Raw genomic sequence first — 27,677 nt, forward strand, 5'->3', positions numbered from 1 at the left:
TAACCAGGCTGGATTGTGTGAGGAGCTCACAAATCCTTGAAAGATCTGGACAAGGCCCCATCGGTGAGCTCCTCCGGCAGGCAAGGCTGCGTTGGCTGGGTCATGTAGCCCGCATGCCCAGCCTCCGCATGCCGAAACAGCTTTTGTTCGGCCGGATCGAGGGGGCTAAACCGGCGCGGCACGGGCTACAGAAGAGATGGAGTGATGTGGTACAGGAGGATGTGGAGCTGAGTGGGCTTGCCGATGACTGGTGCCAGCGGTGTCAAGATCGGCCTCTGTGGAGGAGGCTCGTGAAGGACGCTATTGGGCAGCTGGATGCAGTCGCCCACCAACAACAACGGAGGGCGGAGGAGCGACGCTCACAACAACGAGCGGAGCGCCGGGTGGCTAAAGCACAGCAGGTTGGCACAGTAGGGGGCACAGGTGGTGCACCAGCCAGTCATCTCAGTCAGTCGACCCGTGGCACCTGGGTCTGCCCCGTGACCTCCTGCCAGCGGGCGTTCGACACTTCACGTGGCCTCAAGGTGCACATGGCCTGGCACAAGCGTCGTGGTGACGTCACCGCCACTTAGTGACGAATGGCGGTTGTTGTTGCACGTGTCTTTGTGTGTGGGAGGAGCGGTAGTGTAGCGGTTAGCGCGCTGCGCTACGAACCCGCCGGCGACCCGAGTTCAATTCCCGCTCACGGCCAACACCAATAACGAATATCTGAACCGGTCCTGGGCCTCCCGTAGGTCGACTCAGCCTCAAATGAGTACCTGGTGCAATGTGTAAAAAATAATCTCCACTGGGGAGACAAAGGCGGCCGGGCGTGGCGCTGGCCACCCACCCTCTCGTGTGCCGTGCCGGCCTTCGTAGGTGCTCGCTAACAGCACTTGCCCCTACAGTCTGTTACAGACTACACGGGGGGGGGGGGATATTTGTGTGTTTTTGTGTGTGGGTGACCAATCGGTCGGGACAAGTTTGGACAACCCCGAAACGAAGCAATCGACTCACACCTCCAGCACCGGCAGCGCCTCGCCCGTGCACGCGGCACGGCCGTCAGCCTGCGCGTCGTGGCCACCCAACGGCCACGCCACTGCTGCAGGTGCCGTTTGATAATTGTTAAAGTGAGCAACCAGTTAGAATGTCTGTGCGCGTGTCTGGTGGCCCATATACCCCACATTGCAGTAGTTGAGCGTGTGTTTGGGTTTACCGGTCAGCTGGTCACTGCGAGCGAGCAGCGGATGTACTATTGACAACCGCTCTGGTTGTATAGAGAAACTGGGTCACCGTCATGGCAATGTGGAATTTCCAGGATTGGCTTTGGGGCTGCTCCGCCGTGCGGAGCCCAGCTGATGCCCGAACAGTCCGAAGAGCGCGGTCGCTTGTTGTGTCCCCACGTAGTTCACTATCGATCCTGAGCCACGCGCAGAGAGAGAGAGCTGAGCGGAGTCGGTCATCGTTATAATTTTTTTAACCTATGGGGCCATCGCACACGTTGTCCCTGGCGCCACCACCACGTCCGTGTGTTTGGCAGCCTCGTGGACGGCTCCGTCGTCTTCAATTGCAAAGGCGCCGCGTCTGCGCTGCTGCGAGGATGGTGGATCGTGCAAAGATGGGAGTCTCCTTCTAGGATGATGCGAAGAGGAAAAGGTGCAAAAGGCAGCAGTGCTGGTGGAGAAAGAGACTTTAAGGAGATCTCAAGACAGCTGAATTCCGATTTAAAGCTTTCGTGACTGCAAGGATTCATCTTCTTTGGTTCTTTCGGTAAAGTCACGTAGAATGAGAATAAAATAATAAATTGATAAAATAAAATAACACAATAATATTCTCACGACGTTTCGGTCACAACACAAGCGGCCTTCATCAGGTGAAGAGGACGAGACTGTCTGGAGGACAGCGCTGTCCTCCAGACAGTCTCAGCGTTGTCCTCCCGTGACTTTACCGAAAGAACCAAAGAAGACAGCTGAATTCATCAAGCAGCAATAACCAACTGTGATGAAGTATGGTCGAAGCTCCGACACCGACTGGGGGAGCCTTTATTTCATCCAGCAGTGGATGAGCACGCAGCGTACGCATACACACATCTGGTGGTCATGCAAGTATGCCACACAAGTATGTCACACACAAGTATGCCACACAAGTATGTCACACACACCACAGGGTATGTGTGACACACATACCACAGGGTATGTGTGACAGGGGTAGATTCACACCGCCCGTAGGACGGGCTGCTGTCTTCTTGTAGCCACTGACATTTATATAGCGCAGTGTATAAACATGCCCGTGAAAGTACACATTCCCACACAGATATAGAGGCCACACGCATACATACAGGCACATACGCGCTCACTCACTGACACGCTCATGCAAAGACAAAGATCCCCCATCTCGGCTGTATCGACTGTTGGGGCACGTGCTGGCAGCGAATACGGCGCACGATGTGGCGGTTTGGTGAAACACCACGCCCGGCCGCCTTTGTCTCTCCCTCGTGGCGATGTTTACACCGCACCAGGTATTAATTGTACGGCTGGGTCGACTTAGGGGAAGCCCAGAACCGACTCGGATATTCGTCACCAATTTTGTCCAGGAGCGGGAATCGAACTCTGATTGCCGGTGTTTATAGCGCGGTGCACTAACTACTACGCCACCGCTCACATATACACAAAACAACAAACGATCCCCCATATAGCCTCAACAGACTGTTGGGGCAAGCGCTGTTAGCGAGTAGCACCTATGAAGACCGGAACAGCTCACGACGGGGTGGGTGGCCAGCACCACGCCCGACCGCCTTTGTATCTCCAGTGGCGATGTTTACACACCGCACCTGCAGTTTACTAATTTATGGCTGAGTCCACCTAGGCGCGGGGTAAGGCACAGGCCCGGTTCGGCTCTCACCTGCCATTGACTGATGTTGTCCGTGAAGGTAAAGATCCATCGCTCGGTGCGCTAACCGCTGCGCCACCGCTCCCCACTCATCCCCCACCCCATCCCCCCACAGCTGCCGCCGTCACCGGCCGCTCTCGTTGCGTGGAGCAGCATCGCGGATGAGCCGGGCTCGAAGCGGCTGCATCCCGCCAGTGCTGGCTGTTGTCGACCTCATCATCAACCTCCTTCGCTTCCTCCAACTGGTCCACCTCTTTATCATCATCATCATCAGCAGCAGCAGCGTCCTACTCCTCCTCTGCTCGCCAATGATCATCGTCACAGCTGCGTAGGGGGATGGGACCCTGCGCGCTCGGGAGGCGCTGCGGATGAGAGAGGCTCAAAGGCGGACGCGGAGAGAGCGGCGCAGCGGAGGTGAGCCCGCGGGAACGCATGGCGGGGTGGCACGTGCACTGATACGTACTCGCCTGTACACAGCACTGATACGTACGCGCCTGTACACAGCACTGATACATGCGCCTGTACACAGCACTGATACGTACTCGCCTGTACACAGCACTGATACATGCGCCTGTACACAGCACTGATACGTACTCGCCTGTACACAGCACTGATACATGCGCCTGTACACAGCACTGATACATGCGCCTGTACACAGCACTGATACATGCGCCTGTACACAGCACTGATACATGCGCCTGTACACAGCACTGATACATGCGCCTGTACACAGCACTGATACATGCGCACACAACTACCGAGTGCTTTAGCTCATTGGGTACGCGTCCGCTGATACACGCACGTACGCACGGCGCCGAATGCCGTAGGAGCGCATGCATACGCTGAGGTGTGTACTCACCCGTAGCACGTGCATCATACGCAGCAAGGGTTTGAGGGTGAGCTCGTGTACGCGTGTGTGGCATGTACAAAGACAGAGATCGCCTTTATAGGGCAAGTGCCAACAGGGCACACGAGGGGATGGGTGGCCAGCACCACTCCCGGCCGCCTTTGTCTCCCCAGTGGCGACGCTTACACACCACACCAGCTACTCATTTGATGCTGAGTCGACCTAGGCGAGGCCCAGGACTGGTGGTGGCCGTGAGCTGGAATCGTAGCGCAGTGCGCTGGCATACAATCGCATGCGTGCACGCACACTGCCACGTACACTCCTCGTGCATGTGCAGTTGACACGGTGACATTGTACCCGAAGTGGGAGCTTCACTCAAGACCTTTCTCAGGAGGGTCGGGCTGGGTTGGCCAGGTGCGTGTGAGTGCACTGGCAGTGTGTGTGGGGCTTGCGTGTGCTTTGTGGAGTGCATGTGGAGTGCATGTGGAGCTCTTCCACTGGCAGAACAAAGTACATAATGTAACTTGTTTATTCAGGAGCGCCACACTGAGTCGTTGGACTCTTTTTCAGAAGGCTCCCGCTGCTTTCACATTGGACTTTCATCTATTTTAAGATGATTATTTCCAGCCAATTAAGGACGAGTGCTTATTATTCACGTGGGCAAGAGGTAACCAGAGCACCCGGGAAAAACCCCACGGCTTGCACAAGGGGGCAACGCTCTATCCTCCGTGCAGATGGAATACATGGAAATTAATCAGAGGTGTTAGCCTTTCTGACAATGAAACAAATGTTAAGATGTTCGAACATTAAATAGAGATACATTTTGCAAGGACACCTGGTGTATTTCTAGAAAGCGTAAACCCTGTTCTTGTTTTGGAGATGAGTCCACATTTTGGTGTACCGCCGTCTCCTGGCTAGCCAGGGTATGGCACTCCCTCGACGCACACGGGAAGGGAGTTTCGCAACATCCTCTATGTGTGATCCACCAACCCTTGCTGCTGCCTCCAAGTTGGCAGATCACAAACAGCTCCCACCAGTATCGCCTCTTTGCTCTGCCTACAACGAGAAGTGTGTAGCCAGTATGAGGGGTGTGTAGCCAGTAGAAGGGGTGTGTAGCCAGTAAGATGAGTGTGTAGCCGTAGGAGGGATGTGTAGCCAGTAAGAGGGGTGTGTAGCCATAGGAGGAGTGTGTAGCCAGTAGTAAGAGGGTGTAGCCAGTAAGAGGAGTGTGTAGCCAGTAGGAGGAGTGTGTACCCAGTAAGAGGAGTGTGTAGCCTGTTGGAGGAGTGTGTAGTCAGTAGGGGGGTGTAGCCAGTAGGAGGGGTGTGTAGCCGTAGGAGGGGTGTGTAGCCAGTAGGAGGGATATTTAGCCAGTAGCAGGAGTGTGTAGCCAGTAAGAAGATTGTGTAGCCAGTAGGAGGAGTATGTAGGCTGTAGGAGGGGTGTCTAGCCAGAAAGAGGAGTGTGTAGCCTGTAGGAGGAGTGTATAGTCAGTAGGGGGGGGGGTGTAGTCAGTAAGGGGTGTGTAGCCAGTAGGAGGGGTGTGTAGCCAGTAGAGGTGTGTAGTCAGTAGGAGTGTGTAGTCAGAAGGAGGGGTGCGTAGCCAGTAGGACGAGTGTGTAGCCAGTAGGAGGAGTGTATAGCCAGTAAGAAGGGTGTGTAGCCAGTAGAAGGGATGTGTAGCCAGTAGGATAAGTGTGTAGCCAGTAGGAGGAGTGTGTAGCCTGTAGAACGGTTGTGTAGCCAGTAGAAGGAGTTTGTAGCCAGTAGAAGCGGTGTGTAGCCAGTAGGAGGGATGTGTAGCAAGTAGGAGGAGTGTGTAGCCAGTAGGAGGGGTGTGTAGCCTGTAGGAGGGGTGGTGTAGCCAGTAGAAGGAATGTGTAGCCAGTAGTAGGGGTGTGTAGCCAGTAGAAGGAGTGTGTAGCCAGTAGGAGGGGTGTGTAGCCAGTAGGACGGGTGTGTAGCCAGTAAGAGGGATGTGTAGCCAGTAGGACGGGTGTGTAGCCAGTAAGAGGAGTGTGTAGCCAGTAAGAGGAGTGTGTAGCCAGTAAGAGGAGTGTGTAGCCAGTAGGAGGGGTGTGTTGTCAGTAGTAGGGGTGTGTAGCCAGTAGGAGGGGTGTGTAGCCAGTAGGAGGAGTGTTTAGCCAGTAGGAGGGGTGTGTAGCCAGTAGAAGGAGTGTGTAGCCTGTAGGAAGAGTGTGTAGTCAGTAAGAGGGGTGTGTAGCCCGTAGGAGGGGTGTGTAGTCAGTAGGAGGGGTGTGTAGTCAGTAGGAGGGGGGTGTAGCCAGTAGGAGTGTGCAGCCAGTAGGAGGGGTGTGTAGCCAGTAGGTGGAGTGTGTAGCCAGTAAGAGGGGTGTGTAGTCAGTAGGAGGGGTGTGTAGCCAGTGGGACGGGTGTGTAACCAGTAAGAGGAGTGTGTAGCCAGTAGGAGGGGTGTGTATCCAGTAGGAGGAGTGTGTAGCCAGTAGAAGGGGTGTGTAGCCAGTAGAAGGGGTGTGTAGCCAGTAAGGGAGTGTGTAGCCAGTAAGAGGAGTGTGTAGCCAGTAGGAGGGGTGTGTAGCCAGTAGAAGGGGTGTGTAGCCAGTAGGAGGGGTGTGTAGCCAGTAGAAGGAGTGTGTAGCCTGTAAGATGGGTGTGTAATCAGTAAGAGGGGTGTGTAGTCAGTAGGTGGAGTGTGTAGTCAGTAGGAGGGATGTGTAGCCAGTAGTGGGGGTTTGTAGCCAGTAAGAGTGTGTAGCCCGTAGGAGGAGTGTGTAGCCCGTAGGAGGGGTGTGTAACCAGTAGGAGTGTGTAGCCAGTAGGAGGGGTGTGTAGTCAGTAGGAGGGGTGTGTAGCCAGTAGGAGGGGTGTGTAGTCAGTAGGAGGAGTGTGTAGCCAGTGGGACGGGTGTGTAGCCAGTAAGAGGAGTGTGTAGCCAGTAGGAGGAGTGTGTAGCCTGTAGAAGAGGTGTGTAGCCAGTAGGAGGGGTGTGTAGCCAGTAGTATAAGTGTGTATCCATTAAGAGGGGTGTGTAGCCAGAAGAAGGGGTGTGTAGCGAGTAGAAGGGGTGTGTAGCGAGTAGGAGGGGTGTGTAGCCAGTAAGAGGGATGTGTAGTCAGTAAGAGGGGTGTGTAGCCAGTAGGAAGTGTGTAGCCAGTAAGAGGAGTGTGTAGCCAGTAGGAGGGGTGTGTAGTCAGTAGGAAGGGTGTGTAGCCTGTAGGAGGGGTGTGTAGCCAGTAGGAGGGGTGCGTAGCCTGTAGGCGGGGTGTGTAGCCAATAGGAGGAGTGTGTAGTCAGTAGGAGGGTGTGTAGCCAGTAGGAGGAGTGTGTAGCCAGTAAGAGTGTGTAGCCAGTAAGATGAGTGTGTAGCCAGTAAGAGGGGTGTGTAGTCAGTAGGAGGAGTGTGTAGCCAGTAGGAGGGGTGTGTAGCCTGTAAGAAGGGTGTGTTGCCAGTAGAAGGGGTGGGTAGCCAATAGGAGGAGTGTGTTGCCAGTAGGAGGGGTGTTTAGTAAGTAGGAGGGGTGTGTAGTCAGTAAGAGGGGTGTGTAGCCAGTAGAAGGGGTGTGTAGCCAGTGGGCGGGGTGTGTAGTCAGTAGGAGGAGTGTGTAGTCAGTAGGAGGGGTGTGTAGCCTGTAGGAGGGGTGTGTAGCCAGTAGGAGCGGTGTGTAGTCAGTATGAGGGATGTGTAGCCTGTAGGCGGTGTGTGTAGCCAATAGGAGGAGTGTGTAGTCGGTAGGAGGGTGTGTAGCCAGTAGAAGGAGTGTGTAGCCAGTAAGAGTGTGCAGTCAGTAGGAGGAGTGTGTAGCCAGTAGGAGGGGTGTGTAGTCAGTAGGAGGGGTGTGTAGCGAGTAGGAGGGGTGTGTAGCCAGTGGGCGGGGTGTGTAGTCAGTAGGAGTAGTGTGTAGTCAGTAGGAGGAGTGTGTAGCCTTTAGGAGTGTGTAGCCTGTAAGAGTGTGTTGCCAGTAGGAGGAATGTGTAGCCAGTATGAGGAGTGTGTAGCCTGTAGAAGTTTGTAGCCAGTAGGAGGAGTGTGTAGCCAGTAGGAATCTGTAGCCAGTAGGAGGGGTGTGTAGTCAGTAGGAGGGGTGTGTAGTCAGTAAGAGTGTGTAGTCAGTAGGAGGGGTGTGTAGTCAGTAGGAGGGGTGTGTTGCCAGTAAGAGGGGTGTGTAGTCAGTAGGAGTGTGTAGTCAGTAGGAGTGTGTAGTCAGTAGGAGGGGTGTGTAGCTTGTAGGAGTGTGTAGTCAGTAGGAGGAGTGTGTAGTCAGTACGAGTGTGTAGTCAGTAGGAGTGTGTAGTCAGTAGGAGGGGTGTGTAGCCTGTAAGAGGGGTGTGTATTCAGCATGTTGTTATACAGTCGATATGCCTCTGGAGGCGGTTGTGTGGCTCTCTGGATGAGTGGGCAAGCTGACAATGGACCGCGAGCCTCATTAATTCTGCCGCACTTACATAACGCGCCCCGATCAAGCCAATCTCAGAGTCGCTCATTCCCAATAAAACTCCCACCAGGCAGGCAGGCAGAGCTGTAGCAATTATCTTGACAAGCCGCTGAATTGCTCTCCCTGCATGCGGAGCGAAACGTCGGGCATCCTCGCCGACCAGAATCACAATCTTTTTTTGTCCTGGAGAAATCCGATGAGCGATTCATCTTTTTTTTCCTAACAGTAATGTCCAGTAGGGGCACGGGGTCAAAAAGACGAACACGCGGCACCACAACCCCTGAATGGTTCATCGAGAGCTACACGAGGCAGGGCTTCAACCCCTGTTCGCAGCGCCGAGCCATTCGCGGACATTCCACATTCCTATGGCGGAGGAGATGAAGCATCGTGCGTGGCGCGATGCTTGCTCGGGTTGACGCTGCAGAGACTGGAGGAAGAAGATTCAATGTCATATTGGCTCCTGATGGCACTGACGCGGGCTTGGGTTAAGGCGCATCGGTGGGAGGGAGCTATGATGGCCGATGGAACGAGATTGGTGACGGAATGTCAGTCGAAGGAGGGATAAACACGGCAGAGATGGATTGTGAGCGTTGGTGACGACTTGGGGGGGCCTTGATCCGGCAGCGGATTGATCTTGGCTCATGATGAGGATGGAGGATTGTGGATGCCAGTGTGAAGACGCACACACTCACTAACTATTGGCCTGTTACTCATCTAGACTGCGACGCGAGATCACCCGGTGACGCGTGCGTGCAGGGGGAGGGGGAGCGGTGGTGGAGCGGTTAGTGCGCTGCGCTACGAACCCGGCGAACAGAGTTCGATGCCTGCTCACGGCCGACACCGATTATCTGAACCGCTCCTGGGCCTCCCCTAGGTCGACTCAGCCCCAAAACAAGTACCTGATGCGGTGTGTAAACATCGCCGCTAGAGAGACAAAGGCGGCCGCGCGAGGTGCTGGTCACCCATCCCCACATGTGCCGTGCCGGCCTTCATAGGTGCTACTCGCTAACAGCACTTGCCCCAACAGCCTGTTAGTGCTATACCTGGGAGGGGTGTCTTTGTGTCACAAGGTGCATCTGAACCTGCCTGGCGTGTGTCTAAGTTGATTCTGTGCAACCCGGGCGAGAACTCGCGAGACCAGGAGACGGGTCTCGCCCTGCCAGAGTGGCCATGTGTGACTTTATGCTGTTGCCATCGGGGGGGCTGCAGTTGCCGCCGCTGCTGTGTGTGTGTGCGTGATCCCAAGTGAGTGATTTGCGGTGCAATTTTCCAATTTGGAACGCATTCGGAAACAAATGTGGAGCGTGGCGCCGTCACACGATGCGCCTGACTCGAGAGAACGACGCCAGGGGATCTTTAAAGTCCCCACTGTGAAGCAGCGAGCGGCGAACGCGCCGCAGCAAGTCCATGAGTACGTGGTGCAGTGGTGCAGCGTGTAAACATCAGCGCTGGGGAGACAAAGGTGGTCGTGCGCCGTGCCGGCCTTCACAGGTGCTCGCTAACAGCACTTGCCCCCAACAGTCTATTAAAGGGCTGACACGGGAAGGGGACATTTGTGTGCGTGAGTGCAGGATGAGGACAGCGTTGGAACTTCTCAAAGTGAAAATAAAAGGCACGAGAGGATGCCAGTTTGTTGAACCCAGACACGTCCTCTCTCGTTTCAAGACGCACACACTCACTAACGTCATTACAGAGACAGTGCTGTAATTTCGATGCTGACCCAGACGGGTGACGATTGTCTACCCACAGGGCATCCCGGTTGCCATACACAGACTCTCCCTCCCAAACTGCATCGAATCAAAGTTGATTTCCTTCTGCAAATGAGCATTTGAGGTGGTGGATCATCTCCTTGTTTACAGCCATGAGCCACTGGTAGATGTTCCATATTCGTATGTCGGGGCACAGTCTATCCTAGGGGGTTACTACCTATCCCGAGTTTAACTCTAGTTACCAGTGCGGGAATTGGCATCTGTGGTGCTCGGGTGGCAACAGCAATTGTTTTGTACCGCGAGATCTGGCTTGACTTTATTGCGGTAGACTGCAGCATAGATTATTGGAAATAGTCCCAGTGCCGACTGACGGTTGCACTGTATCTGGGTTTGGCCCGCAGTGGGGGGAAAGGTGGCAAAACCCCTCGTCCATCCAGAGCATAACCCACGATTGACTTCTCCCACAAATGGGTTCTCGGTTTATCGACCCCAGGAAGGGAGGGTTGATGGGCTGAGTCAACCACCCACCAGCCTCCACCAAAACACCACCCCAAGGATTTGAACTCGCAGCTTCCCGATCGTTCACTGCTTAACCACCGGACCCATCCTTGCCGCATGTGTGTGCAGCATGTGAATTAATATTCCGCACGGAGAGTGCATCTGTGTATTCTTGTGCATCGCATCTCGCCACCGTGGAGCGCGGCGCACGAGGGAGCATACGCAGAGGTAATCATTGCGACACCAACTGCAAAGGTCCCCCGTATAGGCGTCACAAACTTGGGGCTAGTGCTCTGTTAGCTAGTAGCAGCACCACCTTTGAAGGCCGGCACGGCGCACAAGGGGGCGAGTGGCCAGCACCACACCCGGACGCCTTTGTCTCCCCAGTGACGATGGTTACACACAACACCAGGTGCTCATTTAAGGCAGAGCCGAAATAGGGGCGACCCAGGACCGGGTTCAGATAAACGTAACTGGTGTTGGCCTTTGTGTGTTCAAATATTTCCGCATGTCTGGATCAGTACAAAATTCATTCCGCTCAGCTCGCCCGCTCTCCCGAACGTCTTCTCACAATCTCAACATGCAAATGCCTTTCTTTGTAATGCGCAGCGTCTTGAGATGACGTTACGTTGAGAAGTTTGATGAAGTAACATCCTGTTAAAATGTAACATAGACTGTATGTGTTGTGTGACATTGTGTGGGTATAAGAAGGTCGTGGGTTTGAGCCCGACCCTGACTCCTGTATATTTGGAGGTTGCGTGTATCTCTCCCCATGGTCGCGTGGATTTTTCTCCGCGCCCTCTAGTTTTTACCCTCCACATTTAGAATCAACGTGCTGTTCGAGTGTTTGGCTGCTCTACATTTCCACGTAATAAGCCACTGAGTTGGCCTGCCATTTGTGATAGCCAGGTCGCTTCTGAAAAAAAGAGCTATATAGCTCAGCGGGCCTTACCTGGTAAAATAAAAATTGTATAGATGTGAATAGTTTAAATATGGCTTGAGCCTGGCATTGAACATGTAGCAGGGGAGTCAACAGCATGGGTGACCAGGGGAAGCGAGTTCCAGACTATGGGGTGGTGTTGCAGCAGCAGAGCAGAATGATCGATCCTCACCAATGAGCGACGGTTAATTTGGTGGCTTGGACAGAAAATGCCTGGGGCGGAGGAGTTGGTGGAGCGAGGCGAGACAAGAGCGGAGCGTGGGCGTGCGAGTTGACACTCATTATCTCGTTAATTCCCGACGATAATGAACAATTCTTCGCAAGCGGCTCGGCGTACGTGCCCCGTTTTAATCGTTGCGCATCTGCCTGAGCTAGCCACGTGTAAAATAAAGAAATACCCACCCCCCCACGTGGTAGAAATATATAGATATATAAATGTCGGCGCACCTTCTCGCCGCAGCGCGGACCGAGCGAGCGCTGCATTGGCACAGTTCTCGCGCAGGGCTCGGGTAGCACGGCTAAAACAACAACAACAAACAACAACAAACAACAACAACAACATATCGGCGCTGCTCCGGTGCGTAAATCGCACGCTCGCTGCCAACGCCGCCAATTACGAGCGCGGCCACGGCCACGGGGTGCACGGCGACTTTACAGCTCTCCTCCTCCACGCACTTATTCTGCTGCTTCCGAGCGAGTGCTGTGTCCAATACGGCTTTGGTGTCCCAGTGACATGCATTGCCCCTTGATGGCCTAGATCAGTGTTCATCTTCTTTGGTTCTTTCGGTAAAGTCACGTAGAATGAGAATAAAATAATACAATAAAATTCTCACGACGTTTCGGCCACAACACAAGTGGCCTTCTTCAGGTGAAATGAACAACCTGTCGGGACGACAGAGCTACATTGTTCCTTTCACCTGAAGAAGGCCACTTGCGTTGTGGCCGAAACTTCGTGAGAATTTTATTGTTTTTATATTATTATTTTATTCTCATTCTACTTGACTTTACCGAAAGAACCAAAGAAGATGAATCCTTGCAGTCACGAAAGCTTTAAATCGAAAAATAGTTCAGTGTTCTTCAATCATTTTCAGAGGGGCAGAGGGGGGTGGGGGCACTTTCGCCGATGCGACATGACCGGTGCGAGGGCCGCCACTCGTTTGAAACCATTGGGGGTTTGATGGGGTGGTGAGGGTGTCCACTCGTTGTGTGTTGTCAGGGACCGCACTAAAGGCCACCAGGGGCCGCCAGTCACCCGCGGGCCTTGCAATGGAGAACCCTGCTCGAGATGTGTCGCCTTGATCGTCAGCCACGAGCTATTTTTGATCTGTCTCATGTGATGGTCTAACTCATGTGCCGTGAAGAATGGCCATTGCTTATTAACATCACCGATTATGCATTTCTTTGGCTCTTTTAAGGCCACTGTGTTGTTGACGAGTGTGTTGAGTTTGTTGTTGTTCGCTGTGCTTCTGCACTCCTGCCAACGCAGCAGCAATGACCAAGCCATCGCCACCTCTCTGGGTGATTCAACGCAACAGCCTAGACTCTGCACACAAGCTGATGTCATTGCTCCATCGCCGCTGCAGTGGATGTCCTTCCGCAATGTTCTTTAAATTGGCTTCCGTTCGGTCCGTCAGTCTCAGTGAATTCCCATTCATCAATTCTGCTTCAGTGTATCGATTCAAACAGATTACTATGCTCACGAAACGTCGAACCGCGCAAGCAGGAATTGATGATCAACAATCTGTGTTGAAACCAACGACCAAAGTTCGATTCCCTTCCACAGCTCAAATCAGCAGCAAGTGCCATCTGAACCGGCCCTGGCCACCCCCCCCTCCTTCACCAGCCCGCACTGACCAGCGTGGTGAAGTATGGTCGAACAACCCCCATGGCCGGTATGGCGTGTGGAGGGCCTTCTTTCACCAGTGGATCAAAAAAATGGGATGTAAATTATAATTTCAGAAATATTTTAAAGGACATTTGAAACCTATTTCAGCCTCTTCCTTTGAGAATCGGATCAGTGCCCATTGAGATGTGTTGTCCCTCATGGAAGTGGGGCTCTAAGTAACTTTTATTCATCATCATCATCACGGTCCATGCGCAGAAAACCCATAGGTGTCCACTGCACATTTCGGCATTTGTTTTCCACTGTCCTCTGTCTTGTGCCAATGTGCTCATGTAGTGGCCACAGCTTTCTGGCTCCAATCTCTGTCGTCGTCGTTGTCAAGCCATTCTCGTCGAGGTCTTCCTCGCTGTCCGGTTCCTTCCACGTTTCCAAAACAACAACAAATTTTGATTTAAAGCTTTCGTGACTGCAGTAATTCATACTCTTAGTTCTTTCGGTAAAGTCACGTTGAAGGGAAACAATAAAATAATAAAAAATATATATAAAACAATAAAAAAAATTCTCACGACGTTTCGACCATAACACAAACCGACACACCTGATGACGACCGTTTGTGTTATGGTCGAAACGTCGTGAGAATTTTTTTTATTGTTATATATATTTTATTATTTTATTGTTTCCCTTCAACGTGACTTTACCGAAAGAACTAAGAGTAACAACAACAACAACACTTTACATTTTTCTGTTGTTGTCCATCATATGTATTGTGTCCAATTAAGACCAGTTTCTTGCTCATCACTGCCTGCATCATCAGGTCTTCTTCTGTGTGCAACCTTTTTCTTTCTTTAATTAGGGCCAGTGAATTCCTACTGTGGTGTTAGGCAGCTCAATTTCCCGATTGCATGCTTTTTTTTTACTTCGCCACACAATTCTACGACCGTCAAACGCCTCGTTTGTGAGCTGACCAATATTCCTTAAGGACCCTGCAATTGTTCTCTGCAATAGTGAAGTCGTTGTCTTTGTTTTTGCTGCTGTTGTCACAACACCACGGCTCTCAAGTCTAATGTAGCCAGGCAACTGGTGAAAGGGGATCATCATCCGTGCAGGAAATCAAAATAAACTCAATGTCTATTTTTAGTATTTGCTCTTGTCTGTTCCAGTGTTTGTCGTTTCACGAATGACAACGCTGGCATCCTCTCTTGTTGATTCCTAGAGATGCGAATTTGTTGGCTCGGAACCAGGGCCTGAATTCTGTTGGCTTGGAATGAGGGCCTGAATTCTGTTGGCTTGGAATGAGGGCCTGAATTCTCTTGATCTGTATCCAATACAAGATCTTACTCTTGATCTGTATCCCAATACAAGATCTTACTCTTGATCCATATCCCAATACGAGATCTTACTCTTGATCCGTATCCCAATACAAGATCTTACTCTTGATCCATATCCCAATAAGAGATCTTACTCTTGATCCGTATCCAAATACAAGATCTTACTCTTGATCCATATCCCCATATAAATGGCCACAATACTCAATCCATCTCTGTTTTTGTCTCTTTTAAGTCCATCTACATCTTATCGTCCTTGCCTTGTATCGCCGTTGGCCTTGTGTGTTACCACTTCCTATTTGTGCCCTTGCCCAGTTCGTACACGTGCCAGCTCTTGCATCCTCCAGCGCAGTGTTCAACGTCTGCTACATTGCTTCTCCAGCCACGTCTGCCAATCCTTTCTTGCCGATGTCCTCGCCTCATTGTACAGCTGCTTTGACTTCGTCGCCGTCTCGTCCGATACCTTTCTCTATAGCCATAATTTGTCTCTTTTTCTGTGCAAGTCCCAAGGTTTTCTCAGCTACCCGTTCTCTTTCTGTGCCCACTCTGCGTTAAACCCCCCCCCCCCAAATTGACGGCGGCGTCACCCCTTGACCGTGCGAAAAAAATGAGCAGTGGCGACTGCGAGCACCCCGTCCAGCTGGCATGCAAACGAGCAGCCAGTTCCGCCGCCAGACCCTACGCAAACACAGGTGCACAACAACAACAACAATAGCAGCAGCAGCAGCCGCCATTCGCCACACAAGTGGGGGGGGGGGGAGGGAAGGGGGGGCGGAGGAAAAATCTGGGCCAAAGCGGAACGCTTCTGGGGCGTTTGGTGCCGAGCGTTGCGATCGACGGCAGCCGCCGTGAACCCACGAGCGGCGTGCCATGCCGGGCGGCACGGACGGCCGCCGTGAACCCACGAGCAGGCGAGAGCGGTTTTGGTCCCCGCTGCTCTCCCCCCGGGTTGGCGCTTATCCCGCGGGCGACTGGACGCCTTTGTCTTTTCATTCCCTCCTTCCTCCCCTCCCTTGTTTCGGAGAGAGCAGGCGGATGCGTGCGATGCTGCCGCTCGATGCTTCTGGCCCCCCGCGCCGTGGTGGTGGCAGCCGCCCCCCGCCCCCTGCTGCCAGCTGTGTCCCCGCGCCCCGCATGACCCACATCTCCATCTCCTCCGCGCTAACAAAAGGAGCGCTAATGAATTGACAAGAGTCTCGCTTTTGCAAGGCGTGCTCCCGTCTCGTTGGAATAGCGATTACCGAAATATATTATTATAATTCGCATTATCGTCGTTATTAGGTTTCTAATTTTAGCAGCAGGGCTGCGTGGCGGCCTGGGGTGGGGGGGAAATTGTTGAAGCGATCCAGAGCGAGCGAGCGAGCGTGCGAGAGGGGAGCGACTCCGGTGGCGGGCGACGCTCGCCGGGGTGCGGTGCAGAGAGCGCACGTGAGGAATGGAGACGGGGATGTAAATCGATTCGATTAATATATATGGCTTTTCATTTTGGAAGCTGCCACCGGCGTTCAGCGATCGCGCGTCGCCGCTAACCGCCGCCGTAGCCCCCAGCCGGTTGAATTCTCAGCGGCGATGATCGCGCCAGGAACTTGAATTTCCCTTCGCCTCTCAAGGTGGCCTGGAGGATGGCGCGCAGCTGCGGCGCTCGCGCGGGCTGCCCCGGCTCGAACCGCGCGCCGGCAAACCCGACATAAGCGGCTGACGGCGAGAATCCTCCGGCCGGCTTCTTGCCAATCGCCTGCCGCGGCCCCCGCCGTGGTGTTCGCTTGAACCGCATCCGACCGACCGCGTCGGCGAATCGGATGCTTCGCCGGGGTCGCGCCATCCGACGGCTCGCCACCAGCTCCCCGTCGTCGCCGCCGGCACCTCCGGACGCCACCGTCCATTCGAGCGTCTTTTGGACGTCGCCGTCGGCCGACCGTCGTGCCCCGAGGCAGCGGCCGCCGCTGCCGCGACCGCCCCCGGCCGTGCCGGGACTCCCCGCTCGATGCCACCCCTGAGCAAGTGGAGGGACTTGAGCCACGCGCCGACGATGAGCGCCGACGAGCCGCGGGCGCCCTACAATCAGTCACTGTCGTGGCTCATCTGCGCCCTCGTGGCGTTCTTTGCCAACGTGTGGGGCATCCTGAGCGTGACGGCCAAGCAGCACAAGTGGAAGCCGCTGGAGATGCTGATCTGCGCGCTGGGCGCGACGCACGCCCTCAACGCGGGCGTCCCCATCGCCATGTACTCCGTCATCCAGATGCGCAAGTACTCGTCGGACTTCGAGTGGAACGAGGGCGTGTGCAAGGTGTTCGTGTCCACCTTCTACACGCTCACGCTCGCCACCAGCTTCACCGTCACGTCGCTCTCCTACCACCGCATGTGGATGGTGCGCTGGCCCGTCAACTACCGGCTGAGCAACGCGCGCAAGCAGGCGCTGCAGACCGTCGCGGGCGTGTGGACGGTGTCGTTCGTGCTGTGCGCGCTGCCCGCCGTCGGGTGGCACGACACGGCCGAGCGCTTCTACCACCGCGACTGCCGCTTCATCGTGGGCAAGATCGGCCTCGGCTTCGCCGTCTGCTTCCTGCTGCTGGTCGCGGGCAGCTCGGCGATGAGCGTCGCCTGCATCGGCGTCGCCTTCTTCCAGACAGTGCGCGCCGGGTGCGGGCGCGGGCACGCCGCCGCCGCCCGTGGCGGCGGCGGCGCCTCGGACGCCGCGTTCACGGTGCCCGCCATCGTGGTGGAGGACGCGCAGGGAAAGCGGCGCTCGTCCATCGACGGCTCCGAGTCGGTGCGGACGTCGCTACAGATCACCTACCTCGTAACGGCCGTCGTGGTGCTCTACGATGCGCTGGCTGCCATGCCCATCATGGTGAGCGACGTCGTCCTTGCCATCCCCCGACCCAACCCACCCCTCAGAAACATGCCAGCTAAGGTGTATTGTCGGCCTGGGCGCCACGGTGGCGAGATGTTAACTGCCTTGCCTGGTATACAGGAGGTTGTGTGTTCGACCCCGGCCCTTGACGCCTGCTGTATATTTGGAGTGTTCATGTTCCCCCCGTGGTCGCGTGGATTTTTCTCCGGGGTCCTCCGTTTTTTTTCGTCCACAGTATTTGGCTGCTATTCATTTCCACCGTCATGACAAGCCACTTCGCTGAGCTTTCATTTGTAGCCAGGTCGCTTCTGTAAAAGAGCTGTATAGCTCAGTGGGCCTTACCTGGTAAAATAAAATATCGTTCATAGTTTTTATAGACTGTGGCCTTTTCCCCAGCCACTCTGCTTGATTTGCACGTGGTTCCAAATGGTCGCGAATGGGAATTGCTCCAAACGACCCCGATTGCAGGAGTGCCGTGTTTCTGGACAGCGGTCGAGCTGGCCAAAGTGGGCGAGTGCATCACCGACACTTGAGATTATTTAAATTGTGCAGTCATTGGTGACCGGCTGAGTCCGTCAACTCGCTACACTGGAGAACCCGATTTAATCGCAGTGGGTGGCCGAAACCTGGATTCTTTTTAAACCCAGCATTTCGACGGTGCCGGCTCAGCGCTCCAATCTCTGCTCCACCCCAGCCACCTTTGTCTCTCCCGAGTGATCGCAGCTGACACGAGGAGCGTCTTGAACGTCGCTCCGTGCGGTGGACTTCTCCGCGTCGTCCCTTCCCCTTGCCGGCGGAGCGAGCGCCCTTCGTCGTTGTGTGGCCGATAACGCCTTTTTATATATATAGAGAGAGAACCAGCAGAGCCGCGTGTCTGCCACCTTCCCCGGGTTGTCTGCGGCCTCCTCTCATTCTTTCCCGACGACAGCGGGCGGTAGACTGGGCCGTGCAGAGACGGCCATGCGAGCAGCGAGCCGCTCGCTGGGTGTAAAGTGCTTAATTTATCGTAAACTACCGTCCGCTCACCGATGTCACAAATTGCACCGGAGGTGTTCAGTTAAAAGAGGAAGGAGCCGAAGCTGCTTATTTTAGACCCCAGATCGACGACGGAGCAGAGATGCTCACAAGAATTTGTTTTTTTTGCTGCGGCCGTGCCGCTGCGGTCTCGCCTGTGGACGCTCTCTCGGGACGCCGCGTGTGGTTACCCAGAATGCAAGGCGCCACAGTTATTTCCCTTGCCTGGTATGCAGGAGGTCGTGGGTTCGATCTCAACCCTGACGCCTGTATATTTGGAGTTTGCATGTTTCTCTCCCTGTGGTCGCGTGGATTTTTCTCTGGGTCCTCCGCTTTTTTCAACCACATTTAGAAACAGGCGTTCAGAGTATTTGGCTGCTATAAATTTCCACACAATCATAAGCCACTTCGTTGAGCTATCATTTGTGGCCAGGTGGCTTCTGATCTAAATCGTTTTAGCTCAGTGAGCCTTACCTGGTAAAATAAAATATCTTTTTTTTCAGTTTATGCAACGTTAGCCCAATCTTCTCTCTCGATGAGCCCATTCTCTCTCTCTATGAGTCTTTTATCTTTCTCTTTGAGAGTGAGAGGATACCGTGCGGAGGAGCATTGCAAGTTGAAATCGTGATTTCTGTCATCGGTGTTGTCATCGGCCACTGGCTATCCAACTGCCAGATGAAATCCATTTCAATGCAATCGTTACCACTCCTGAGTGTTTTCCAGTTGCGTCCCTCCGACGCATTGTTTATTTATTGTATTTCACTGATGAACGACAACAACGACAACAACAACAATAACAACAACTTGCATTGAGATTGCACGGTTAGAGTGGCGTCACACAAATCGGCCGAGGCGGCCGGGCTGGCAGATGTCCTCTCAGCTCAGCCATTTGAAGCAAAAATGTTATCCAAACCAAACCATGAACGAATAGACCGTCGTCTGTCTCCGCTTTTGCTGTTGCCAATCGTTACAATAACCAACAATTATAAAAAAACAATAGTTACAGCAATCGACAGCGTTTGAATGGCAGGAAATGACCGCGGATGTCCACAAAGAAGGCCACAAATAAATAGAAGGAAACCCAAAGTTCGATAAACGTCGTTTTTTTTTGGTTGTCCCTCTGTCATTCCCCCGCACCCTCCCATTGTCCCCCCCGACCCCCGTCCCTCAAGGCCGTGAGCTTCGTGAGCATCCGGCACGACGCGGCGCGGCCGTGGATGGTCATCGCTTGCCTCTGGTGCTCGCTGGTGCAGACCATGCTCTTTCCGGCCATGGTGTGGCTGTGCGAGCGCTACCGGGCCGACTGCCGCGCCATCTGGGACAAGTGCCTCGCCCTGCTGGCCAGCGACGAGGGTGCGGAGCCGCTCGCGGGTTTGCCGTCGCCGTGGCGACTGGACATCTGCGTGAAAGAGCTTGATAGCTCATCGGATTCCTCCAGGATAAAAGAAAAAAAATTCTGATTCTGTTATTGTTTTTTCAGTTGTTGTCATCGTCGTTGTTTCCCGCCGACGCGGAATCTGTCGTTGTGCTAGAGGACGGCCCGCGGAAGCAGACGTAGCGGAGCTGCCTCTGAGACCACGCGAGGTGGCTGCCGCTGTGCCCATGTGTCGCGACGCGGCCACTGTGGCTACACCGGGCTCGCCGGCCCAGGAGACATTTTGACCCGGTTACCGGCAGCAGATGTTCAGCATCCCATTGTTGAGTCTGAGCCAGATTGGCAACAAATGTAACGCAGCAGCGTTGATGCTGTTGTTGCTGTTCCAGAGACCGTGCGGTCAGAACGGCGCGTCCCTAAGGGCGCGCAATAATGGACGTTCAGACCTACTCTTCTCCGCGTCTGTGCGTATCGCTCTCTTATCTCTCTCTTGTCTCTCTCACCTCTCTCCCCCGCGCGACCGCCGGGTGCAGAGAAGTCCGCGGGCTGCCCCTACGCGTCCCCCTACGGCTCGGCGCAGCGCTTCGACCCGCTGGCCCCGCCCGAGACGCTCAGCGTGGAGCGCTTCACGCGCGGCGGCGGCGGCGGCGGTGCCGATGGCTGCGGAACCGCCGGGGAGCCCGGAGAGCCGGGGGGCTCCGAGCTCCACCTCGGCCTCGACAGCTTCCCCCTCTGCGAGCTGCCGCAGGGAGACCGCATGCAGTACCTGCAGGTGGCAGCCGCACACACACACACACCACCGTCATCGTCACGATCCATGGACAGATATCCCGCAGGTGTCCACCGCACATGTCGCCATTTGCCTCCACATTCCTCTCTGTCTTGTGGCAATATGCGCAAGTCGTGGCCACATCTTTCTGGCACCAATCTCTTTATGTCATCGTAAAGCCATTCCCTCTTAGGCCTTCCTCTCTTTCCAGTTCCCTCCATTTTTCAGAACCACACATTTTACATTGTCCTGCCGTTGTCCATCCTACATTTGTCCAGATAGTGCCCGTTTCCTTCTCATCACTGCCTGCATCATCAGCACCACGTCTTCTTCTACAGTGCAACTTATTTATTCTACATTGGTCACTCTTTGGGTTCAGCTGAGATGCAGTGTCCTTCTGCAGAAATACATTTTGAGTGCCAACAACATCACATCAGTCGTTTTTAATGCGCGAGTCTCGCAGGCATACAAAGCTGTACTGAGCAACGTATAGCCTTGAACAGACTGCTGTTAGCGAGTAGCAGTACCTACAAAGGCCGGCACGCCACATAAGGGGGTCTGTGGCCAGCACTACGCCCGCCCAGCCACTTATGTCTCATTGGTGGCGATGCTTACTAGACACCGCGCCAGGTACTAATTTGAGGCTGAGTCGACCTAGGGGAGGTCCAGGACCGATTCGCATAATCGCTACTTTGTGTTGACCGTGAGTGGGAATGAAAGTCTGGTTGCGGGGTTTGTAGTGCAGCATGATAAACGTTGCACTCCACTCCCCACACATGCACGCACACAGACAAAGATCCCCTGCAGAGCTGACTGTTGTAGTAATGTTAAATTAACGATGATCTATGATGATGATGACGACGATGATGACGAATATGATAACAATGGAAACAATGACGATGAGCAATAACAGTAACGTTGGCCATGACAGCATTACAATAACAGTCATGATTACGGCACTGTAGAAGATGATGAGGATGATGACAACAGTCGTGAAATCAATTACAATGATGAAACACGATGACGATGATGGTGACGACGACTATGATGATGGTGACGATGACGACGACGGTGATGACGGTGACGACGATGGTGATGATGGTGACGGTGATATCGACGATGACGACAATGATGATGGTGACGACGATGAGAGCGACGACGACGACGACGACGATGACGACATCGACGACGCTTCGACCGCCGCGCTCTCCCCGCAGGTGCCGCAGACTCGCCGCTTCTCCCACGACGAGGGTGACGTGTGGCAGGGCGCGCAGACCGCGTACCTCCAGGTCTGGGCGCCCACGGTGGGGGGCTCCGAGGTGCTCCACATCCACGGCGCCGTCAAGCCGGGCGACCCGGGCCCCGGCGGGAGCTACCTGCTCGCGCCGTATTCCGACCCGCAGCTCGCCGGCCACCCGGCCTACCACCACCACCACCACCGGCAGCGGCAGCGGCGCCGCCTCTCCGACGACTACGGGGCGCTCATGCGTCAGCGGCTGCCGTGCGGCGTGGGCGACGACGCCGGCCAGGAGGGCGACGAGACGGCGGCGAGGGCGCCCGAGTCGTCGCGGTACGTGAGCCGCGAGGACGTGGCGCGCTTCATCGACCGGACGTCGGTGCCGCTCGGCGGCGGCGGCGGTTCCGGCGCCACGGCGACGGCGACGGCGCCGGCCGACTCCGGCGAGCCGCGAACGATCGTGCTGGCGGACTTGGCGGAGGAGCCGCGGTGCAGGCACCCCGCTCCCCTCTGTCCTCACCCGGGCCCCGGCCCCGCTCCCAGCGCCGACGCGGGAGGAGGAGGCGGCGGCAGGGACGACGGTGCTGCGGAGCGGACTCGGGTCCCCGGCGTCGACGGCCCCGCGGGGGGAACTCCGACGCGCCACGGCGACGCCCGAGGACTTGCCGCGCCGGTCGTCTCGGTGTCGCCGGCCAGAGGGGCCGCCGCGGAGCCGTGCGACCGCGCGGCCGGCGCGACGTGCGACGGGTCGGACGGCGCCGCCGCCGTCGCCGCCGGCGCTCGGTCCGCGTGCGAGCGGGGAGCGCCGGGGGAAGCCGGCGCCGCGGCCGCGAGCGAGGGCGCGGCGTCGTAAGCGAATGCGTGCGAGGCGGCGAGCCGGACCGACCGACCGACCGGCCGACTCGCTCGCCGTGCGGAAAGAAGACGGACGGAGCGGCCGTTGGTCGTCGCAGGCCGTCGCCTCGGCCCGGCGGTGGTGTCGGAAGCGGGCGTTCGACGGAGCCGAGCTCGGACCTGTCCTCGCGACGCATTGCGCGAGCTCGGGATTCGACGCAAGCGCGCGAACGAAAGCGAGCGGAGTCGCTGTTGTTGCGAAGTCGCGAAAAGAGGCTCCTGCGTGCCGAGGACGGTGGTGAGAAATGTCACGGCGTGTCTCGGTTGTAGGAAAAGAAACACGTGGCCCAGAACAAGCTGTGCATTTTAATGGAAAGGAAACGTATAAAACATTTTAAAAATTGATTTCAGTGTTCTTTTTTCTCTACTCCTTTTGCACAGGGCTCAAGTCTTGCATCGACATGAGAAAAATGTAATTACAGAGCAAGAAGTGCCTGGGGTGTGCTGGAGAGAAAGCCATTGCTTCTTAAATAAAATAATTGCTTCTCAAAAACAAGAACGCTGGTGAACGTCGGGCGATCTTACAAAAGCCTCGGGCAGCTGTGTGTACAGGCACATGTTTATCTAACCTCCACCCCTCGATGAGTGGTGAGACTGTGCTAACAGTCGTTTTATCACTCTGAAAGTCATACCATGAGATCATCGTGATCATTATAAGCCATGGTATATCCACTGCTGGATGAAGGCTTCATCACGCTGTCGCCATTCCTATTGGTCCTCTGGTAAGAATCTGAATGTTTATTTTTCCTGGAGAAATACGATGAGCTATTTTTTTCACAGATGTCCAGTAGGGACAGGTCAGAACGTTACAACAACAAACAATTCAACAACACAGTCCATCTCACTCCTTCACACGAATCGGTCTTAACACTGCCGTCTCCCCGGTGACCTACGTGGGACACGTTCTGCTCTACGCGTTGCGGCCGCCATTCCTCCGTAAGGCCTGTCCATGGGTCGTCATCCCTTCCCGTGGATGCGTCCTGCCCAGGCCCACTTGCTGTTCTAAACAGTCCGTTTGGTGTCTGTGATTTGCAGTTGCTCACGGATCCGTATGCTCCTCTTTCTGTCTTGCAGTGCAGTTTATTTCAAGTACAAGTTTGGGCCTTTACATTCCTCTTCAGCCATGTTTCCTTTTCAAATTCCGGCAGGTCCCAGAATTCCCACTTATCGAGCAGAGCCACACTTGAGTCCAAGGACTCATTATCAGGAGGGTGCTGCTACATTTGGGTTTTTATTTTAAGATGTTTCAGCAAGTTAATGGGTTGTTTATTATATGTGGGGGAGGAAACCCACGCACGTGAGGGGGAAACGCTCTATCCCCATACAGATAGAAACAGATGGCGATTACTCCACCGCCTTCTCCTGTGCACCACCTTCTGGCGAGCCAGGGTATGGCACCACCCCGTCGCCCACGGGAAGGGAGTTTCACAATGCCATCTGTGCGGTGATTCACCAACCCTAGGTGCTGCCACGTGCAGCGCAGCTACCGCCGCTGCCCGGCTATCCGCCGGTTACCCTCAGAGCGGAGCTAGTCAGAACCCAGCTGTTGTCACGGCTTGCCGATCAGGCGCGGGTCAGCTCATTTTTATCGCGTTGTCGCCTGACCCTAACCCAAACGGAAACCCGTAAAAACGTACAATTCCGACCTGCTTCGTGGGTCGCCGTGGGTACCCGTGGGTACCCGAATCTGTTAGTAATTTCAGGACCGCAACGTTTCCCTTGCTGCTGTTAGCCACCAACTTCTAGAGGATTTTTCCATACACTAATTCTGGGGGGGGGGGGGGGTTAATGGGAACTGAATGGCCTCAGCATTCAGATACCCTCGTGTGAGTTACCCCATCGGGCGGATTTGAGTCCAACGTTTTTAAATAATACAACGTGTGTTTTCGGTGAAGAATTTGGAATCGCATATCTGTTGTCAGATATGTCTCTTCTGCAGTGCACTCAAAACGACGTCTCTCTCTGGGCTGTTATTCATGAGATGTGACCTTTGTGACTGTTTAACGATGCATCTTTACAGGAATCGGCGCGATTAATCTCACTCCGGTAACGTCTGAAAAATATGAAGCTGATTAAAACAAAAACCCGTTTTATTAGGATCCCCGCTCGATGTTGTGCAATGTACATAATATACGTAACGTTTTTTTGTTACGTTTTCCTAAAATGTAAATAACACAGTGTAATTTGTTAGGTGTAAAAAAAATATGTTTAAAAAACACGAAACGACAACTTTTGTACAAAAAACTAAATCCGTTTGCATGCCCTGTCTTGCGAACCGATATCAGTTGCAGCGTTGGGTTCACAAACCCGCGAACGTGCGCGGTTTGTCAATTCGTCCGTTTATCGAATCGTGATTTTGACATGTCGAGTCTTCGCTGCGTCGCCACAACCAGCGGCGCGATTGTTTTATCTTTTATTCTCCCCCCCCCCCCGTGCTGTTGATGGTGCACTTACGAGATTTGACGGTGCACTGACGAGAATACGAACACCACTGCCGTGTGCCGCGTGCCGCGTGCGTTGAAGACACCCGCTAAGAGCCAGTGTACAATGGAGTACACTGGCTCTTAGCGTCACGTGGCGCTTTATGGGTACAGAAAAGTCTACGGACTTCACCTGCCCATTGCTTGTTCGCAGCTATGACAGCAGCTCTCAAACAGCAGTCCTTTATTCAAAGGCCACTCCCCAACCTCTGCCTTTCCACAGTCTACCAAATCTTCTTCTTTGTTGTTCCCACGCAGTTCGAGGTGGCGCTTGGCTGGTGAGCGGAGTGATGTTCGCTATCAGTCTGTTGCTTGACTTGGGATGATTGCGTAACAGGGGGTGAATTGAAAATCACCGAATTTGAAACAACGCAATTGAATCGCTCCGGCATTAATGTTTCGGTCTGGCGGTTTCAATGGCAGAATGTTTGCATATTTTTTTAGCGCAGACATTCGATGCGGTGGCTCGTACGCTGCACCGCAAACCTGGTGACATGGGTTCGATTCCCAGCCACGGCTAACAACTTTCACTGGCCACTTGATGATACCCTTGGGAAAAAACGTGGCTAACATCAGTGGCGTATGATATGTTAACCAGTCCCGGCAAGACCCCTCTACGCTAACCCGCATTGACCAGCTTGGCGAAGCATGGTCAAAAAACCCACATGACCGACAAGCCATTGGGGAGCCTTCACCCAGAAGAGTTGTCAATTATCATACTTGTCATCTGAAAATCAAACGTGGTTGAATTTGTTTTATTTTACATGTGCTCTCATTTACATTGAAGCAGTGGTGAGTGGCATCTTTAAAGTTACATCATCCTCATTTGTCATCTACGGATGCCGATGCTGTGATGATGAATCCATGTACTGCGTGCGTTCACCTTTATAAAGAGGCTGACTCTGTGTGTGTGTGGGGGCGTGTATAGCCCATGGGCTTGTAATTACCAACATCGGCGCATCCACACAACATCATGGATGCATGCCGGGTCCAAGCAATAACATCTGCTGGACTACATAGTGACGGACCAGCGGATGCGAGCCCATGTCCTTGACACCAGGACCTACCGTGGAGCTGATCTTCCCTCTGACCATCGACTAGTTATCTGTAAGATGCGCCTGCCATTCTTCCACTCCGGTGGTGGGTGTATACCCAGGACCCCATTCCAACCTAAAGTGGCCTGGTCTCAGTTAGCTGATGAAAGTTGCAAGCGAGAATTTCATCATCGCTTGCGGCTGGGGTTGGCATCGTCCTCCCCTCCTCCTGATGTCGAGGGTAAATGGGCGAGGTTTAGGACTGTGAATCATGCAGCTGCAATGGCTGCTTTGGGTACGCGGTCCAGACCTCCCCAGAGACCCTGGCTGACAGAGGAGGTGTTCAGGATAGTTGAGAAAAAGCGACAGGCCCACTATCATCGGCTACAGAATCCATCTTCAAACACGAACACTTTGCATGCACAATTTACATCGGTTTGGAGATTGTGGCATACGCACTCAAACACGCGGATTCCAATATGAGACTGCTTGCTTAGGTCATGTCTTTAAATAAAAGGTAAAATATTTGCATTATCACAAGATTGGAAATGTACCTACTCATGCACCGTGGGCTTACTTCCGTTCACGCACTCAATATTACCATGGTTTTAGAATGTAAAAAAATATATATTTTACAACATGTTTAAATTTTATAATTTCATGCGTAATTTATTCAGTTTTATTTTCTTACTATTTATTTTCGGAATGTGTGCGCAATGGTGTGTTATTATTGCTCTCGTTGTGTTGTGAATTAATGGGTTGTCTGCGGATATTTTTTTATTTTCTCTGACCTAAGTGGAACTGATGAGCTGCTGCAATCTCTGTGAGAGTCGCATTGAACATGTGTCGTGAATCTTAAGGGTCTGTCCCGGTTAAATAAAGATCAATGAAAAATAATGTATATCTTGTGATAATATCAAATCCAAATATACACGCATTGTAATATTTTAAATATTTATGCCTTGATAAAAAAAATCTAATTATAATAGCCAGAGCAATCGATTTGGGGATGTGGTCTCTGGATTGATGTTGAGGTCTCTACAGGGGGGGTGGGTGGGCGGGAAAGTGCTTAATGATATATTGAATTAGCTTATTATTGAAAGCCACAGCAAGTGCCCTAGAGCAATTAGGCTGTTCACATTTCAGGCTCTTGTTTGTCGGTGTATCCAACTGTGGTCAATATGAGTGGGCCTACGTAAAATAAATACGGCCGCAACATTTAACGGTGTGAGGTTAACGTGTCATCATGAGTTTTGTTTTGTTTTCGTACTTTTGGAAAATCGTTGCCCCCAAAAAAGCATATGGTTGTTGTAAGATTGTTAATAATTGTAGTAAAGTTTGGGTTTACTGTTGCTTGTTCCACATTAATGTTTGCTCTCACTTTTAAAATAAAATGAACAGCGACATTCAAAGAATACACAAGTGGGGAAATGCTTTCCTGAGTGGTGGACGCAAAGATATGTTTTAAGTTCCAAGTTTATTTGAGATGAAGAGACCAGGTTCGTCTCGCCAAAATTACAAAACAACATTAACTTAACGTAATGGGCTCCATCAACAAAGTGGAAAAAGGTGAGT

At 53.6% G+C, this 27,677-nt stretch overlaps 1 protein-coding gene across 1 annotated transcript; it reads left to right on the forward strand.

Moving 5' to 3' along the window:
* Nucleotides 1–1,499: 1,499 nt before the first annotated feature.
* On the forward strand, nt 1,500–27,517 carry LOC116950452 (putative G-protein coupled receptor 153). Its single transcript, XM_076072949.1, has 6 exons — nt 1,500–3,282; nt 15,477–17,296; nt 19,486–19,666; nt 20,222–20,460; nt 21,675–22,027; nt 22,970–27,517. Exons 2-6 carry the CDS (start codon nt 16,430–16,432, stop codon nt 23,094–23,096), a joined length of 1,767 nt encoding a protein of 588 aa, XP_075929064.1. The 5' UTR covers nt 1,500–3,282; nt 15,477–16,429; the 3' UTR covers nt 23,097–27,517.
* Nucleotides 27,518–27,677: the final 160 nt, after the last annotated feature.

This window comes from Petromyzon marinus, chromosome 39 (genome assembly GCF_048934315.1).
Source record: "Petromyzon marinus isolate PM22_M1 ecotype Great Lakes invasive population chromosome 39, UKy_Petmar_22M1.pri1.0, whole genome shotgun sequence".
Taxonomy (NCBI): domain Eukaryota; kingdom Metazoa; phylum Chordata; class Hyperoartia; order Petromyzontiformes; family Petromyzontidae; genus Petromyzon; species Petromyzon marinus.

Coding starts and splice junctions, on each gene's coding strand:
- LOC116950452 (XM_076072949.1), top strand. CDS start 16,430: ATGCCACCCCTGAGCAAGTGGAGGGACTTGAGCCACGCGCCGACGATG. Junction 19,667..20,221: donor CCTGCTGGCCAGCGACGAGG/GTGCGGAGCCGC, acceptor CGCCGGGTGCAG/AGAAGTCCGCGGGCTGCCCC. Junction 20,461..21,674: donor ACCGCATGCAGTACCTGCAG/GTGGCAGCCGCA, acceptor CTCTCCCCGCAG/GTGCCGCAGACTCGCCGCTT.